A 19960-nucleotide genomic window follows, 5' to 3' on the forward strand; every position below is an offset into this window, starting at 1 on the left:
GTTCCTCTACTTTTATGCACAATTTTTGCAAAACCTTTTCACCACACATCTATCATCCACAACAGAGTAATGAGTACATTGACATAGAGGTATGCAGAGATAAGGTACTTAGTACATCATCAGCATCCACCTTCCCTAAAACTTGCATATTTCATTAAAATATTGGTGCATAATACAAACACGAGGCTTTCAGTTCTATTAAGCATAGTGATATTTTAATGTAAAATATTTTTACAGGACCATATAATAAATACTATACATCTAAGACAAACTTGTACATGTTATACACTTGGATGTTAGAAATATAGCTAAGTGGCAAGTTAAACAGCATAATGGAATTAAAGTGTAAAATCTTATGGAGAAAGATTTATTTATTCATTGTAGTGAAATTATACTTACAAGCATAAAGAGCATGTTCATGAATTTGCTACCAGAAATTGAGAAGAAATCATTTCTCCCCGATATATGCAGCACATTTTATCCTTGTAGTGAACTTTGCAATCACAGGTTTATTAATGTTCAATCCAAAATTTAAAGAAAGGCTTTATTTAAAAATAACTGAAGTAATCTCATGTAAATCCTGCATAAATAATTCTGTACTTTTCCCCAAACTTATTTTGTAAGGTGTGATCACACCCTTACCATTCATTATATTCTATCTAAAGTTTGGCTAATGTTCACCATTCTCCAAACTCGATAGTATGCATGCAAATTAAGTAGCCAGTAACAAGCACCCGAGCTCTAGAAATTTTCCCATCAATATTGCAATAGTCTTTTCTTCTGACTTCCCATTTATGCAATCGTCTTTTCTTCTGACCTCCTTGAACTGGTTCAAATAAAATGTTCGATTTCCAAATAATATTCCTCCAAGCACCTACATTTTGATGTCCTGATAACAGGAATGATGATTTTTGTACTGTTCAAATCTTGAAAATAATTGTTCCCTCTCCAGAAGATGTTCTTCAACAGTTGAATGTAATTATTGTGCCTCTTTGCTTTACTGTTCTAGCAGCTCCAGATCATTTGTTTCTTCAAGCAATTAATTGGTTAATTATTTTCCGTTGGTTACTTTATCTTACAGGATACCTGCAAAGGTATTGAGGGGTAACAACAGGCATTTCGGCATGTACTTTGTTAATCCAATGTTTTCATTTTCAGTCTGATTAAATCTTGATGTCCTCATTTTATGCAAACAGTATCCAGGTTCCAGACAAGGAGACACGTCAATGCTGTGTGTTTTATTAAAAAAATAAGTTAATAAGCAATATTTTCCAAACTTGTTCAAACAATAAACTACTCATTTCATGCAATCTTTTTAAATGTTGATTTGAAATTAAAATGTAAATAACAATCATATTTTAAGATTAAATCAAAAAAGTACATGTGAATCAAGTAAAAATATCTGTGGATTTACTCTCTAGAGATGAGAAACTACAGAGGAATCTTTACAATTTTTATAGGTATTTACAAACAATTTATATCTATTTCCTGCTTCACCCAATTTAAGTGAGCTGTGCACTGAATTTGAATACTACCAAATACAATACACAATAGGGGAGGTTCTTCAAAAGATCATTGATTTGAAATGGATTCTCCCATAATGTGTTGACTAACCTGCAATGTTTCCAGCATTTTTCCTATGTGCCATCACTCATATAATTCATTCAGTTCCATCTAAGCAGTAAACCAGATACCAAGGAGGCAGCTTTGCAATATTATCATAAGGTGCTACCTATCCTCTTTGAAGATCCTCTAATTTTTAAATTGAGGCAGAGCAATGGCCAACACTAAGTTTGTATGGTCATATTGTATTCCCTTCAGCCTCTCATAAGACACCCTAAAATGACACAGCAGTTATATTACTCATGTAATTTTCATGCTGTCACATATTTCAGCTATAGCCTTCTCACCTGATCAGTTCAGGTTCCAGAACTGCACATTGTTCTCAATTAGGTAGAGACCCAAAAGTATTTTTTCTTTCCAAAACACTTTGGGAAATGGTGTTCACCAAATAGTAGTTCAGACCATAAATTCCTAGGTTCAAATTGCCTTCATTTTCTAAGTATAATTATTTTATATTACTAGAGATAATTGATGAAAATATTGTATTTAAATAATTATTTGAAATATTATTTGTTTGGCATATAAATGGTAGATTAATTGCTTTTATCCATGATTTTACAAGGCAGTATCTAGCTGACTGAAAGCATTCAAGCCTCAGCGTATCTCAGACTTGTGCGCATACTGGCTCACCTGATGTCCCACTCCACCACCAGGTGCAGTGGCAGAGCACAAACAGGCTGAGTGGAAGGGCCCGCAGCAATACAGTAGCTGATATGTAAATGTGATCCCCTTCATTTCCACTCCATCTGAATGAATAATGAGTTGTTTTCTATGTCAGTCTATCCAGAAAACTATTTTAGGGAGTGTAGGTTTTGGGTAATTGGTGCAATTTTAATGTTGAATTCCATGAAAAGTCAAACACTGGACTGTGATTAGAAAAAGGCTGGTGATATGGTCAGTTGGTTCAGGACTTCTGTACTTTCATGAAAACCCTGAACTTGATGGCACTTATACCAGGATATACAGGCGGTGCTCTGCAAATTTCAGGCAATGTTTTGATAATTTACATTATTTCTGGAATTCCCTCTTCACCATCCTTCAGTGTTTTTTTTCCCCAATGGAATATTGCATTGTCATTCTACTTTAGCACTCAGTGTCAGATGAAACAAGGTTCCAATCCTTATCAGTTACATACTATTATTAAGAGTTGCACTTCCTTTCTTTCATGACTCAAGCTCCCTTGCCCAACTCCCATGTTATTTTTTTCCTGATTTCCCTTCCTGTCCATGCAACAACACAACCCTGTCTGATATAGCCAATATGGTGTGCTATAAGGGAGTGGGAGAACTTTACTAACCTTACTCTGAATCCCTTTCTCTGATTAACCATTTTTCTGAAAGTCATAGAAATGCACATTATGTTTTATACCTCATCAAAGCAGTCTTAGGAAAAATCAGAATTTGATTAATGAGAATGTGCATCTTCTCTCCTTTGGAATTGTACATACCTCCAACTCCTTTTTGGTAACCCTCAGGGTTAAGAATAACTTGCCTTTACTCTAGTTTTGTGGAGCCAGAAGTAATTCATGTGGTTATTGTGGGAACTGCAGATTTCTCTGTAGTTGGCAGGAAATTGTTGAGGGGCAGGTGGGTGGGTGAGATTGTGTACTGGTTCTGACTCAAGGCTGTCATGTTCCCCAATACATGGCCTTAATTCAAATGCTTCTCCACTTTGAGTAGTCATGGGAATAGAGATTTCGAAGAGTTGGAAGTGATGATGCATTTCTTCAAGGATATTGTCATTTAAAGTAAAATTGGCTAGGTATATGCTGGAAAGGAATGGAGGGTTATGGGCTGAGTGCTGGTCGGTGGGACTAGGCAAGAGTAAGTGTTTGGCATGGACTAGAAGGGTCGAGATGGCCTGTTTCAGTGCTGTAATTGTTAAATAGTTATATGGAAGCTTTCAGGGAATTAATAAACCTTTTCCTCTGTCTACATCAAACCTGTCTTGCCATGATAGGTCTTGAAATAGAGCATCTAGTTCAGGAGTCTGCTACTGGATGTGCAAGTAATGTGTCATGGAACAGTCTCAATGGGACTAGAAAAACCTCATACTAAAGTGTTTCTTTAACTATTCAAAGGAAACCTTGCTGATTGGAAACCTTGATGATCTGATTGGATATCCCCGGAGTTTACTGTAAGATGCCAAAAAATGTTCTTAAGAGTGTAGTACAGCCAGGGATTTTAGTTTTTTTGTCACCAGTTGCTTAACTTGATTCTCTGGACTTCACTCAACTCCTGTTACTGTATCATGAATGCTAAAAGTTTCACCCTTTCAAAACAGCAATATTCAAAAATGAAGCATAAAGTTCTTTTGTAATCACTGAGATCCATCCAATTCAGATTTCACATAGAAAGCGAAGATGTCCAGCAAATCATGCCCTCAGTTTTTGGATACTATTTATAATAGTCACTCTTATGGTGTATAGAATGAAGAATTTAAAATTTACTAAACCAAATTTTATGAGTTCAAGGCACTTAAAGTAACTATTTATCTAAACTTGGTTAAAAACAGTCAGAAATACATGTATTACAACTATTTAAATATACCAACCTGATAACATCCTTGTATACCCTTCGAAAATCCTTGTCTAGACAAACAGTCATAGATTTTCCGCAATTATCCTGGACTTTAATTTTTATGTAAGATGTCCTCATCATGACATTTCCAGCCTGTAGCAAATAGTGAATGGGTTATTAGCTGAAAAACTAATATCTATTTGTCATCAGAGAAGTGAACTTAAAAGCTTGACATCATAGTCATCATAGAACAGTCTCAATGGGACTAGAAACACCTCACACTAAAGTGTTTCTTGTACCACTCAAAGGAAATCTTGCTGATATTGGATGATCTGAATAGATATCCCAGAATATACTGTAAGATGCTCAAAAATGCTCTACAGAGTGTAGTACAGCCAGGGATTTTATTTTCCCTGAATTTAGCTGCCAGATATTCACTGGTGCCTTAGTGGCGATATCGCTGGCAAAACTCCTTTATGGGAGGTACCATTTCAGAGAGAACTGACCAATCGTGGAAGGTCATGGAATAAGATGCAAAGTTGCACCCACTAGCAAAGGGCCTACTCCAACAAAGTATTCAGAGGGACTCCATTTTACTGGAACTTAAGTAACTGACACTTTTTGGCAAAACTTGTGGCCAATTTCTTGTTCCTTGACCACACACTCTAGGGAAGCCAAGGTCATGCTGACTCTCCATCCTTGCAACAGATCTTTCTAAGTATCCGTAGCTTTCTCCTAATTTGTTGCTTACTGCTGCATCAGACAAAACACTTAATTCACAAAATAAATTATTTTGCCTAATTTCATTTCAGCAAGGAGCAGATGGAGTATTGGGCAGTGAGATTTGCAAGCACTGCCAGCTTCCCACAAGCGTGGGCAGCCATTGACTATATGTGCTTGTAACACAAACTTCCATATCAAAGGAAAACATTTCCAATTCCACAATGTGCAGATCACTGTGAATCATTAGAAGGGTCCTCTCATGAGAAGTACCCATGGTTTCTGGAATAACACAAATTTCCTTCATCCTGCCAAACTACTTAAACAGCTGGATATACCTGGAGGAATAGATCCAGGGGACCAATCACAGTTCTCTACTTGCACTTCCTCAAACCAATGCACTCTCCAACCTTGGCTGTTAACCACAGATGGAAAGAGCTACTTGCTTCAAATATAAAAACACATGTTTTCCCTGTCTTGCGGGTGGGATAAGGAGGACATTCAGACCCAGAGACTACTGCTGTGTTCAGTGTGCTGTACTATCTGAAAACCAAAAGACATTATCCAGCTAACAAAGTCATCAAGAGGTCCATGAGGTAAATCCTGGAAAACAGTAGGAGCAAGAATTGCCCTAAGGCGGGGTTCCCAACCTGGGGTCGACAGACCCTTTGCTTAATGGTATTAGTCCATGGCATAAAAAAGGATGAGAACCCCTGTCCTAAGGGAAGATTTTTGTAAAAAGGATCAACAGTTAAGCCCCCCAGCACAAACCAACTGATCCTATCAATACAGAATACTAGCCAGGAGAAGACAATTGGCACATAAAAATACTCTTACATGATCCTTAGCAGGTCCATCTGTGTTGTATATAGCAGAAAGCTGCACAAATTAGCAGCAGTTTTGGCAAGGATAATACAGATTCTGATTTAATATCACCAGCATATGGCGTGAAATTTGTTGTTTCGCGGCAGCATTACATTGTAATACATGGAAATAAAAATTATATATTACAAGAAGTATCTATAGAATAATAAATAGTGCAAAAAAAGAGGGGAAAATACTGAGGAAGTGTTCATGGATTCATTATCCATTCAGAAATCTGACGGCAGAGGGGAAGAAGCTATTCCTGAAATATCTTCAGGAATCTGTGCCTCCTCCTTGATGGTGGCAATAAGAAGAGGCAATGTCTTGATGAGGATTCTTAATGATGGATGCCGCCTTTTCGAGGCGTCGGCTTTAAAAGATGTCCTGGATGCCGGGGAGGCTGGTGCCCATGATAGAGTATCTGAGTTTACAGCTTTCTGCAGGCTTTTCTGATCAGACAGTAGTGCAAACAGTTAGAATGTTCTCCATAGTACATCTATACAAATTTGTTTTTGCCTTTGTGATATACTGATTCTCCTCAAACTTCTAACAAAATATAGCTGCTGTTGTACTTTCTTTGTAATTACATTAATGTTGCGCCCAGGATAGATCTTCAGAGATGTTAATTACCCAGGAACTTGAAACTGCTCACCCTTTCCACTTGTGATCCCTCGAAGAGGACTGGTGTGTGTTCCCTTGACTTCCCCTTCCTGACGTCCACAATTAATCCCTTGATCTTACTGGCAATGAGTGCAAGTTTATTGCTTCAACAGCATGCAACCAGCAGATCTATCTTGTCCTGTATGCCTTCTCGTCACCATCTGAAATTCTGCGAACAATAGTTGTGTCATCAGCAAGTTTTGAGATGGCATTCAAGATGTGCCTAGCCACGTGGTTGTGGATGTAGAGAGAGTAGAACAGTGGGCGAAGCATGCATCCTTGAGGTGTGCCAGTACTGACTGTCAACGAGGAGAAGTTATTTTTGATCTGCACAGACTGGGTCCTTGTTGAGGCAGAAGCAGCCAAGCGTTCAGTTGCAGTGGGAGCTACAGAAGCCCAGGTTTTGGAGCTTTTTGATTGGGAACGAGCGATTGATTGTATTGAACACTGAGCTATAGTCAATAAATAACAGCTTGACTTAAGTATTACAATTGACCAGGTGATCAAAGACTGAATGGGGACCCTCCGTTGTTCAGGGGTGACCATGGATGTTGCGATCTAGCTGTCTACGTGATATGCAAGTCATTATACAAGCCAGGACAGTACTACGCAGAGCAAGCTCTTGCCCATGTGGTGGGCTTCCCCTCTGACGAATCCGAAGGAGTGGCAAAGACTGATACAGCTTGACACCAGCGGCATTGCAGGAGTTGTCAATCAGTGTTGAACTCAATGTAGGATTGCCCTAGGGACTCCAGCTCCAGAATTTTCTTCAGCGTTTGCTCCCAATACCTTCCCCATGAGGGGGTATAGCCGGAAAGCAGCGGAAGTTTGAGATTAGTTTTCCTTCTCCTAGATGAGCTGCCAACCACAGCTGACGAGCCCCATCTATGTGAAGAAACTACCTGAGACAGTTACCTGCCTTTGTCCCTCCTCCTGTCGATAGAAATAGTTCCACCGCGCTTAGTAGCTAAGCCACATGTGAAGGCCGAGAGCTGGACTTGGTTGTCAGAGGTTACTTGAGATGCACGCCATTGGGAGCTTTTAATAGGCAGTGGGAGCTTATCCCCAAAATGTCCCCCGACTATGACAACCTAGAATGAACTATGTCATAGCAACACACACAAAGTGCTGGAGGAACTCAGTAGCCTAGGCAGCACCTATGGAAAAGAGTACAGTTGACGTTTCGGACCAAAACTCTTTGGCAGGCCTGTAACGTCGACTGTACTCTTTTCCATAGATGCCGACTGGCCTGCTGAGTTCCTCCAGCATTTTGTCTGTGTTGCTTGAATTTCCAGCATCTGCAGATTTTCTCTTCTTTGTGAATGAACTATGTCATTGTGGAAAATGGCAAATTAAAATATTCCTAAGTAGTTTCACTTGTACTGCATTGCATCAGAACATAGATTTAATTGCATAGAATTATACAGTAGAGAAGGAGACTCTCAGGTCTACATATATTTCCTCCCAAAATTTGTATTTAAATCTTCATTTGGAATACATGTTTTGCTAAACTGTAATTTAAATTCTATTATTATCTTTAATGTTTTCATTTCCTCTATAACTGTTCACAAATAGAATGTGGAAAAAGCCAAGTGGTAAAAGTTACCAAGATCGATATTCATAACGTTCCTAAAAATAATGGAAAAGATAAATGACAGTAAGGTTTTATACTTCAGAGAGAGTAGGAAGCGGTGGAGAGAACAAAAACAATGAGCGGTTCTGGTACAGATCTAAAGGTGATAAGTTTTTGCTGAAGAATCCGACTGATAGGTTAAGAAGGGAAGTGAGAGAGATAAAAACAAAGGAACATGTAAAAACTTGTAAAACATTGGCTACAGTTCAAAGAAACTGATTCGTTTTATATTGAGTCCGGAAGCTGCAACCCGCCCAAATGGAGCTGAGGTCTCTTAAACCTACAAAGTGCAGAAGGCCCCAGACATATTGATTAGAATTTATTTTTGGATTCTACCCCCTTCGCTTCCAGTCCTGATGCACCATCAATAACTCACTCTGAGACGTAAGAAGCAAGATATCGGCTTTTATTGACTGGAAGAATGAACAACACTACATCCTGGGGAATGAGGCCGGGCAACAGGCCTCAATCGCCTTTATACAGGGGTCTGTGGGAGGAGCCACAGGAGCAGTCCAGACAGGTATATGTAGTTCACCACAAGTCCTGATGAAGAGTCCTGGCCTAAAACTGTTGACTGTTCATTTCCCTCCATACAGTACAACAAAAGATAAAGAAAACACTGCTTAACTTTGACTGGCTACTTGAATGAAGTATTTATTTCCGTAGCCCAGTAATTTGACCTAATGGGACAGATCTTCTATGTTGAAATTATGCATGATACCCCAGGTGAAATTGTGCATGGAATCATTTCTGGATTAAATAGTGCCCATCAGGGAAAAGGTCTGAGCAATTACATACATGATTCATCTTAACACTTCATCTTAGCAGTATGTATATTGCTCCACTTTTGCACCAAATTCCATAATCATGAGGGGATCGGTCATTTCCATAAATTACCAACATAAGTACTGTATAGTATAAAGGGAATCTACAACCTTCCTCCTTAGTCACTAAGTAATAAACAATGCCTTCTTAGATTGGTGGAGACTTGAATTAAAGGGTCACTAATATAACTTTAGTCTTAGCATCTGCCAGACTAATTATTAATTACTCTATATAAATGGAGAACTATCACTGATGAATGTAGCATTTTGCATTATGTACCTCAGAAGTAAAGACCCTTCATCAGGACTGGAAGACAAGGGGGCAGAAACCAGAATAAATCCTGATGAATATGTTTGCATCCTCCTGCACTTTTCAAAGGTGATGATTGTTCTGGAGTTATGTGAATATCAGAATCAGGTTTATTTTCACCAGCATGTGACGTGAAATTTGTTAACTTAGCAGCAGCAGTTCAATGCAATACATAATCCAGCAGAGAGGGAAAAAAATAAATAAAATAAAACATAATAATAAATAAACAAGTAAATCAATTACATATGTTGAATAGATTTTTTAAAATGTGCAAAAACAAATACTGTATATTAAAAAAAAGTGGGTTAACGTCCAAAGCTTCAATGTCCATTTAGGAATCGGATGGCAGAGAGGAAGAAGCTGTTCCTGAATTGCTGAGTGTGTGCCGTCAGGCTTCTGTATCTCCTACCTGATGGTAACAGCGAGAAAAGGGCATGCCCTGGGTGCTGGAGGTCCTTAATAATGGATGCTGCCCTTCTGAGACTCCGTTCCCTAAAGATGTCCTGGGTACTTTGTAGGCTAGTGCTCAAGATGAAGCTGACTAGATTTACAACCTTCTGCAACTTCTTTCGGTCTTGTGCAGTAGTCCCCACATACCAGACAGTGATGCAGCCTGTCAGAATGCTCTCCACGGTACAACTATAGAAGTTTTTGAGTGAATTTGTTGACGTGCCAAATCTCTTCTAACTCCTAATAAAGTATAGCTGCTGTCTTGCTTTCTTTATAACTGCATCAATATGTTGTGACCAGTTAAGATCCTCAGAGATCTTGATACTGAGAAACTTGAAGCTACTCACTCTCTCCACTTCTAATCCCTCTATGAGGATTGGTATGTGCTCCTTCATCTTACCCTTCCTGAAGTCCACAATCAGCTCTTTCCTTTTACTGACATTGAGTGCCAGGTTGTTGCTGTGGCACCACTCCACTAGTTGGCATATCTCACTTCTGTACGCCCTCTTGTCAGCACCTGAGATTCTTCCAACAATGGTTGTATCATCAGCAAATTTATAGATGGTATTTGAGCTGTGCCTAGCCACACATTTATGTGTAAACAGAGAGTAGAGCAGTGGGCTAAGCACACACCCCTGAGGTGTGCCGGTGTTGATCATCAGCGAGGAGGATATGTTATCAACAATCTGTACAGGCTGTGGTCTTCTGGTTAGGAAGTCAAGGATCAATTACAGAGGGAGGTACAGAGACCCAGATTCTGCAACTTCTCAATCAGGATTGTGGGAATGATGGTATTAAATGCTGAGCTATAGTCGATGAACAGCATCCTGACGTAGGTGTTTGTGTTGTCTAGGAGGTCTAAAGCCACCTAGTCAACACAATATTTATTTAATATTAATTAAAGCAAGAGCCAGTCTTCAGTTCTTAATGTAAATTGTAAATTGCAAGCAGTAAAGAAGTTAAAAGCACACCTTTGCTGATAAACAATACTGTTTGTGGAGCACAAACTAAGATATATGGTTTGCAAAATGGTGATTATGAGACATTCGCATATACATCAGCCAAACATTAAATCAATGGGGTAATGTTAATTGGCCTGCATCAATTCAGGCAACTATGGGTTTAAGCAATTTGCAGCTTTATGACTTGAGTTAAAGGAAGCTTTCAGATCAAATTGGTATTATCACTTAGCACCTCAAATAGCTGATCTGTCAACAGGTTTGAGTGTCTGCCATCTCTGTCCCCAGAAGCTTTTAGACTTACTTGTGTATTACATTGCCCCAGCAAAAGTGTTTGAAATTCATAGGCATCTGTGACTGTAGATACGAAATTGGCAACACAAAATATTGAAGTAGACAATATCATTGTAGTTACTGAAATTGTATTGTATCACCTGCCATTACTATTAATCTTAAGGTTATAAAATGTGATGAACTTTTAAATTTGTGAGACTCTACCCTGAGGATCTCCAGAAGAAAGTCTGCTGTTTGTGATGTATAAAGATTTCCATATCACCAGCATCAGTATCCCTCTAATTACTTTGATCACAGTCACAACAGTGACAAATTGGCATACAGGAAGGAGACTGAAAATATGATTGAGTGGAGTCACAACAACAACCTCTCACTCAAGGTCAGCAAAACCAAAGAGCTGACTATTGACTACGAGAAGCTAGACTGGACTGCCAACACAGATGCCTTGTGCAGGAAGGCACAGAGTCGACTGTACTTCCTTAGAAGGTTGGCGTCATTCAATGTCTGCAGTGAGATGCTGAAGATGTTCTATAGGTCAGTTGTTGAGAGCGCCCTCTTCTTTGTGGTGGCGTGTTGGGGAGGAAGCATTAAGAAGAAGGACGCCTCACGTCTTAATAAGCTGATAAGGAAGGCGGGCTCTGTCGTGGGCAAAGTACTGGAGAGTTTAACATCGGTAGCTGAGCGAAGGGCGCTGAGTAGGCTACGGTCAATTATGGAAAACCCTGAACATCCTCTACATAGCACCATCCAGAGACAGAGAAGCAGTTTCAGTGACAGGTTACTGTCGATGCAATGCTCCTCAGACAGGATGAAGAGGTCAATACTCCCCAATGCCATTAGGCTTTACAATTCAACTGCCAGGACTTAAGAACTTTTTTTAAAGCTATTATTAATGCTTTTTGAGTTAGTGATTTAGATGCATATCATATTATTACTGAGTTAAGTATTGTATGTAATGAGTTTTTGCTACAACAAGTGTATGGGACATTGGAAAAAATGTTGAATTTCCCCATGGGGATGAATAAAGTATCTATCTATCTATCTATCTATCTATCTATCTATCTATCTATCTACAGGAGGAAGAAGTTAGGGGTCAATGAGCTAGTGCTCATTAGGAGATCTGAGATGGAGAGGGTCAGTAACTTTAAATTCCTGGGCATTATCATATCAGAGGATCTGTCCTGAGACCAGCACATAAATGCTTTCTCAAAGAAAGCGTGGTAGTGGCTTAACTTTCTTAGAAATTTATGCAGATTCAGCATGTTATCTAAAACTCTGACAAAGTTGTGTACGTCAGCAGTGGGAAGTATCTTTACTGGTTGTATCATGGTCAGGTATGGAAACACCAATGCCCAAGAACAGAAAAGCCTGCAAAAGGTAGTGGGTACAGCCCAGTTCATCACATGAAAAGCTGCCCCCCTCCCCGAAACCCCACCAGTGAGCACATCTACAACGAGTGCTGCCACAAGAAAGCAGAATCTATCATCAAGAACTCGCACCATCCGGGCCATTATCTCTTCTCAATGCTACCACCAGGAAGAAGGTACAGGGGTCTTTGGTCCCATACCACCCAAGTTCAGGAACAGTTATTACTCTTCAACCATTAGGCTCCTGGACCAGCATGGACATCTGCACTCACCACAACAATGAACTGATCATTGAACACAACCACTGAACTCACTTTCAAGGCTTCTACAATTCATGTTTTCAGTTTTATTTATTTAGTTATTTGCCTGTTTGTTTGTTTGTTTATTTATTTATTATTATTAGCTTCTTTTTGTATTTGCACAATTAGTCAATCTTTGCTTTTCTTTGATTCTATTGAAGTAATCTGTTCTACTGTAAATGCCTGCAAGTAAATTAATTTCAGGGTAGTATTTGGTGACATATACATACTTTGTTAGTAAGCTTACTTAGAACTTTGGTACAAGATGCTGCCACATTTACCAGGCTGATCACCTCATCCCAATTATGGTATAGGACTTGATCAGGACATTGGAACTTTGGTAGGAATGGAATGCTTACCACACACACTGCTGGTAACTACCACATCCTCCCTTGCTACTGTTCCTTTCTTCTTTAAGGCAACTATTTATGCAACTGGTCTGAGATTCTTTAAAGTCTCAATACTTTTCCAGCGGTCAGCATAACAACGATACTCAAAGTTGTGAGCTCCAAAAGCACTGACCTTTGGCTACTATTTGGCATGGATCTGTTTGAAAATAAAAACTAGTATTTTTAAAACTACATTCTTGCCCAGTTTTGCAATCTTTTATTTACAGGTGACCCACCCACAATGGCATGTGTTTATTGCTTCATAAAGATGAAATCTATTTCCTATGTGATAGTGTCTTAAAATTGTGTTTGGAGCCCTAAGGGGTTATACACTCTAATTATCATAATCAACACATTTACAGTTTGAAAGAAGTTGGAATTATCATTATTCAAAGAAAGTGTCTTACGAAATCAGAGTATTAACAGACTGTAGGCCCATTTTAAATATCTCAGTAATTCTGGCCAGTTAAAATTAGTCTGCTTAATTATGATGGAAGCCTTCTACTTGAAATATTCACTTATTACATTGAAACATAAGATATAAATGCTCAATTTTTGGAGTATATTAATGAGCTAGTTACATAGGAAAAGTTCAATAGGCATTTTTGTGGTAGGAACCATTGATGACCAGTAGATCTATTTGTTCAGTACTGCTATCTCCATTCTGGCCTAGGATTATCTATCGTCGCAACTCTCATTGTTACTCTAGGTTTGACTTGTCCAGTCCTCTCCCACTTAGCTTTCTATTTTCCCACCCTGCAAAATTACCTCATTCAAAATTTGTTACCCTTATTTTACCATGCACCATATCTTGTTCTTTCATTATCCCAGTGCTTGTAAACAATATTATTTTCTGATCTGACAACACCTCATTTTAGCTCCCTTAATGGGCTCATCCTTCCATTGTTTTCTCAGATTCTCTTGCTCTAAAACCATCAGATGCTGAAGCTCATTTCTGGTCAATGACTTGTGCATCATGGTTTTTCAAATCCCATTTTCTTTCCAGAGTCTTGGCCACAAGCATTGAAATTTCCTGTAGAATCTACTCCTCAATTCTACCTCTTCTTTTAAACTTCTTAAACGTACCTCTTTGTCTAAACCTTTTTTTATCTGTCATCTTATCTCCATATGTAGCTTTGTACAAAGTTTTATTTTATGATATTTCTCTGATGGCGTTTGGAGGTAGAACACAGAACGGGAACCGGCCTTCTGGCCCACAATATTGTACCTATCTACTTAAATTAGTAATTAAATGCCAAACAATGTCCATATCTCTATAATCAGTAGATTTATGTGCCCACCTGAGAACCTCATAAATTTTCCATTTTTTAGTTCCAGGTCTTTTTCAATTTTTCATGAATGGGATGTGAACTTACATTTTATTCAGCCACGTAACTGCTAGATTTGAAAGCTATACCTGAGACTCTGGGTGATGACAAAACAGGCTTTGACTGTGAAGTCCTGTGAGCTCTTGATTTTGCTCACAATGGAAGAATTGCCACTTGGGTTGAGTCATCAGGGACCAATGAATTGTACATTGTGAACAACGTGGAGGAACAGGTAGGAGCAGAACACTTTTTCTTCTATCTGAATAGTCCAGTCTTTTGTGGCCTGATCCCTCTGATGCTTTCATCTCCCTCTCACCTTCCTGTGACTGCTACTTGGGAAGAGAGTAGAAAAATTCAAGGCCCAGACTTACCCCACTGAGCCTCTAGGACTTGAGAAGATGCAGGCAGAGGAAAGATAAGTAAACAGCCATTGTGTTTTGTAAGAATCTTTAAAAAAGCAGTTGCTCAATCAGTCTTCTATCCTCTGGCCTTGTGCCCACTGTTAAGCTTTCCCTCCACCCTCTTAGATTGGTGGAGTGATTATTGATAGGAAATTCCTGCTATTTTGAGTGTTGGTCTGTCCACATTAACAAATTTCATGACACATGCCGGTGATATTAAACCTCATTCTGATTTTGATTCCATGTGTATCAGCAAACAAATTTGACCTGTGGACCAGGTCAGGTTTCATCTTGAAATCATTTACATCTGTGTGCTACAGCCAGCCATATAAACTCTTTGATATCTAGATGCAGAAAGGGTAACCTAACCATGCCATAGAGATGTTTCCTAAAGTGCAATGCTGCACAGTATTATGACTGCTGAAGACCTTTTCTGTTTATTTCATTATATTTTGTTTTAACGTGTAATACTGTATATCTGCTGAAGAAACATGGTCATTAACAAAAGTTACACGTGCTAACAGAATTTCCAAAAGGGCAAATGTAATCTTGGTTTATCACCTGATCAAAGGCAGCTTTAACCACAATTATCAACACTTCAGTGAAAGTCAAGGTAGATTACATGTCACAGTGAAACATAAGATGACTCTTCCAGACAACCTGCAAGCCAATTTCATCACTCTATGGTTAAGTATGTCCTTTTTTAATGATAATTTTCACTAACCGAAGATGTTTTTCCAGATAGGTTTGTCTTACTTGTTACTTCTGATACGCTTACAGCCAGACAGACAAGATCTGCAAAATAAAATTGCATTGCACTCTGAGGCTATGAAATTAAATATCTTCAGATATATTTTATGGCTACATGTCATTGATACTCAGTCTATAACATGTTATCATAAGATCTGCCAGACTTCCTAATAATTCTACAATGTTTTCAATTTCTTTCCAATTTGTGTCATTATAAGATTTCTGCAAATATTGTTCAAAGAACAGTGGTTAACAGTATAATCTGGTTAACTAACAATTTAGCTCTTCCAAACCTTATTTTATCGTTTGTCATAATAATTGTCATAATTATTTTGTGACAAACTTCATATTTCTCTGATCTGAATTTAAATGTTATTTAAATAAAATTAGAGTTATAAAACATGATCATAAATATATCCTCAATTCATGGTAATTACCTCTAGTGAGTTGATATATTGTACCATCAGGTCTGTTTTTCTCTTTGCATGGCTGGGGAAGAGGACTGCAAATTAATGTGATTTGAACCAGGAAACCCCATAATCACTAAACTTCATGTCATTATTTTACAATTATTTAATGGTTATCTGTTCTATTATCCATGCATTACACAAGGACCTCCTGAGAATGCAAAAATAACATGTACCTATCACTAAATGGACCTATGGAAGGGTCCAACTTTACTAATTTGGTAACAGTTACCCAACCATTTCAGGATTGTTCAGTGTGATAAAGTAGAAGTAAGTTACACCTAACTATTTAAAGTGTTAAAATGCAAGAAACATCTTGACACTTTAATCTAATAAAATCTGCCCTAGAAATTGAATTACATGGCATCATGTTTCAGTTTGTTACCTGTATCAAATTTTATAAAACAATTCTACAAATGAACTTATCTGTGAGAGCCACAAGAGTCTACTATTTTACTTCTGGGTTCTCCATGTACCCTATTGTACTAATAAATGAAAAAGGCTGGAAATGTATAATGGCTTTCATTAGCATCCACTGCACAGCAAGATTGCACTTCCAGGATTTTAGATCACCTACGCATGGCTCATAGACCACTCAGCCAAATGAAGACTTTCATGGTATTATTAAAGTAAAATAAAATTCACAGTAAAATTATCAAAGAATGTATATATTAACATATGCATCTGTCAGTGCATAACCCAGCACTGGAAGCATTTCTTCAGTAAGTCCACAAATAGTACTGCTCTTTGGAAACGCTATCAAAAGTCTGTGCAAAATGAAGATTGATTCCCTGACTCTCTCTCTCTACTCTTAACAACCAATCACAGGAACATACACCCTCCTCCACCCAACCAATTGTGCTCTTCATTCAGACCCAGAACTTGCCTGTTTACCTTAGTTTCTTTAACTAAGGGCACAATGGGAAGGCTTTTAAGAGGGGAAGGCCAATTCCTTTGAGCATGATGCCCTACTCAACAGCAACAGAAATAACAAATTCTCATACAGGTTGGCTCACTGTCACCATCTATTTAATGTACTTTACAGGCCCCTTTCAATTTCTAACTCTGTGTTATAATAGTAAATCTATTTTAAACAAGTCAAAATTATTAATCATCAACTCTGCCTCCTTTCATGTTTCTCAGGCAATTAAAGGGAGTTTGTCACTTGATGCTCAAGAATAGTTTTTGTCAAATGGGAGGTGCCACCTTCAAGGCAGTAAGTTGATAAACTGGTTTCTGTTTTCTTTTAAACCAAGAGGAACACTAACAACAAACCAGAAACCTTTGTTGGTTTTTATTTATGTATAGTTTTTAATAAATCTTATTGTATTTTCCTTTTCCGTGCAGACATTTACAGGAAAATAAAGAATCTCAGGGTAGTATATGGTGACATAAATGTACTTTGATAATAAATGTACTTTGTCTTGTTCTCTTTGTTGTTAAAATATAGGCAGCATTGGGAGGAAGTATGCAGGAGAAAAATAATTTAAACATGGCCCTAATTTAAAATGAAATAACTTCAGTATCCAAAAAAGTCGTGCTTTATATATTTATACATATAACAAACACTAGTTATCTTCAAACTAAGTTATCACAGGTTACTGTCGATGCAATGCTCCTCAGACAGGATGAAGAGGTCAATACTCCCCAATGCCATTAGGCTTTACAATTCAACTGCCAGGACTTAAGAACTTTTTTTTTTTAAAGCTATTATTAATGCTTTTTGAGTTAGTGATTTAGATGCATATCATATTATTACTGAGTTAAGTATTGTATGTAATGAGTTTTTGCTACAACAAGTGTATGGGACATTGGAAAAAATGTTGAATTTCCCCATGGGGATGAATAAAGTATCTATCTATCTATCTAACAGATTCATGACATACCTTCAGTTCCATTTGAAGGAATTGCTTTCATTGCTATGCCTGTGCAATGACATGCAAGTTGTTTTGTATGTTCCCTGTTGCTCAATGCAATCTAAAATGGGAAACGATAAAAAAATGGATGTAATATCTATCATGAAAGTAAATGCTTTCAATAAACATTAAAGGCAATGGGTTTGAAATCAAGATTTTCCTTTTTTCATAGTACTTTGCCAACCATGTACAGTATATAATAAATTCTGCTAAAGAAAAAAACTAAATTTTCAATTATATCTACTTCATTATATAAACATAAGTTTCTTTATAAATGTGCAAGATAAATCCTGTTTTGACCATGCTTGGAAAATTGTGTTTAATGCTGGTCACTTCATTATAGGAAGGATATGGAAGCTTTAGAGAGGGTGCAGAGGAGATTTAACAGGATGCTGCCTGGATGAGAGAGCATGTCTTATGAGTATAAGTTGAGCAAGCAAAGGCTTTTCTCTTTGGAGTGAAGGAGGATGAAAAGTGACTTTATCAATAGAGGTGTACAAAATGATAAGAGGCATAGATCGAATTAACAGCCACAGACTTTTTGCCAGGGTCAAAATGGCTCATAAGAGGGGGCATCATTTTAAGGTGATTGGAGGAAAGTATAGTGGGAGGGGGGATGTTAGAGGTTTACACAGAGGGTGGTGAGGGCTTAGAATGTGCTGCCAGGGGTGGTGGTGGTAGCAGATACATTAGGGACTTTTAAGAAACTCTTAGATAGGTACATGGATGATAGAAAAATGGAGTGTGGGAAAAGTTAGATTGATCTTACAGTAGGTTAAAATGTTGGCACAACATCATGGGCTGAAGGACCTGTACTGTGCCATAATATTCTATAAAAATATACCATTTTAAATATATCTATCAACATAAAACAAGTTAATTTCAATGTATAATTGTAACTGATGGGTATTGTGAAAGCTGAGGTTGTGGAATACCTAAAAGTTGAGGAATTGTAAATTTCTCATATAACTATTTGAATTATTACATACATTCATAAAATACTTTGTAATAAACTTTTTAAAGATTGTTAGGTGTACTTTCATCAGATTTCATTGATCATAGTTTCCTGATGATGAAGTCACTTCCTGCATTGAGTTTTCACCTACATCTGATTAACAAGATGCTAGAATTCTGACTGTGCTTCGATTTCTGAATAAACAGTGTGAGTTTGGACATATTCAGGCCATAAACAGCATTGCTTAAATGCAAGTTTGTTGCCTTCTTGTGCTATCGTTGTATAGCTAAGTGACACAGCATGGAAAGCAATCCATTATTCATAAATTGAAGCTAGCACCAGCGCTCTGCTGAGTCTATCTGATAACCTTCACTACTCCCTTTAAGAATTCCTGTTGGGGCTCTGGCATAATTACATACTAGAAACTGGACCTGCCGAGGAAGCTAGCTATTCACCAGTTTTGGCAAATGAATGATGGTTGACCCCAGTGCTTTCACACGGCATTCAGAACCCCGAAGGTGCTGAATAAGTGGGTGTATACTGCATTCCATTTGGATCAATCTGTCACCTGAAAATGGGTGATCCAATTACTTGGTAAAAATGTCCAGTGGCATAATCTTTTTGTTCTTCAGAAAGCCCTCCTGCATATTGGTTGTGATGGAAAAATCAAAATGAACGCCAATTAAATGTATTCAATTAGGATAGAAATGCACAGCTATTATTAGCCTTCCTCTTTACAACCATGTCTAAATAAGTATACACAAACGAATGTATTTTAAAGCTATCTCTATAATCTAAAACGTGATAGCACAGCAGCCATGAAGAGCTGAATGGTTTACCCATTTCCTGTCCCTGTAAACTGTTTATAATCTAAGCAAAAATGTGGCCGCACACTGAGTTCCCATCATGCCTGCAGCCCTGAAGAAGCTGGTAAATCCATTCTGCCAGTCCTCTGAAATCCTGTTCCTGTGTACAGGCTGTACATAAGCTGGATATCTGTCAGCTGGGGAGAACCTGTTTTAAGTCCATACATTCAAGAATATTGCTTGTTTGAATATTCCTGATGATGCTTCACCACACGAGAACGATCTGGTGCCTGAGGTAAAAATAGCATTTGCAAAGAGGGTGTGTTGGATACATAGCCAACACTTAGTTGTCCCAGTTCTTCCACTCATTTTCAATGATTATAACCTTCTAGATTTGACAACATGAATTTAGAATGGAGGGTGGGG

At 38.0% G+C, this 19960-nt stretch overlaps 1 protein-coding gene across 4 annotated transcripts in view; it reads right to left on the reverse strand.

Moving 5' to 3' along the window:
* Positions 1 to 231: 231 nt before the first annotated feature.
* The window catches only part of LOC140714607 (phosphoinositide 3-kinase regulatory subunit 6-like), a 104050-nt gene continuing 84321 nt past the window's right edge, over positions 232 to 19960 (reverse strand). For all 4 annotated transcript variants that reach the window (XM_073025948.1, XM_073025946.1, XM_073025949.1 and 1 more), the window contains 4 exons: positions 17744 to 17834; positions 15365 to 15435; positions 4177 to 4295; positions 232 to 1229 (listed from right to left, as the gene is read on the reverse strand). In XM_073025948.1, the coding sequence (XP_072882049.1) occupies positions 1076 to 1229; positions 4177 to 4295; positions 15365 to 15435; positions 17744 to 17834 (435 nt within the window). In that variant the 3' untranslated portion in view covers positions 232 to 1075. The remainder of the gene's footprint in view (positions 1230 to 4176; positions 4296 to 15364; positions 15436 to 17743; positions 17835 to 19960) is intronic.

This window comes from Hemitrygon akajei, chromosome 22 (assembly GCF_048418815.1).
Source record: "Hemitrygon akajei chromosome 22, sHemAka1.3, whole genome shotgun sequence".
Classification (NCBI taxonomy): Eukaryota; Metazoa; Chordata; class Chondrichthyes; order Myliobatiformes; family Dasyatidae; genus Hemitrygon; species Hemitrygon akajei.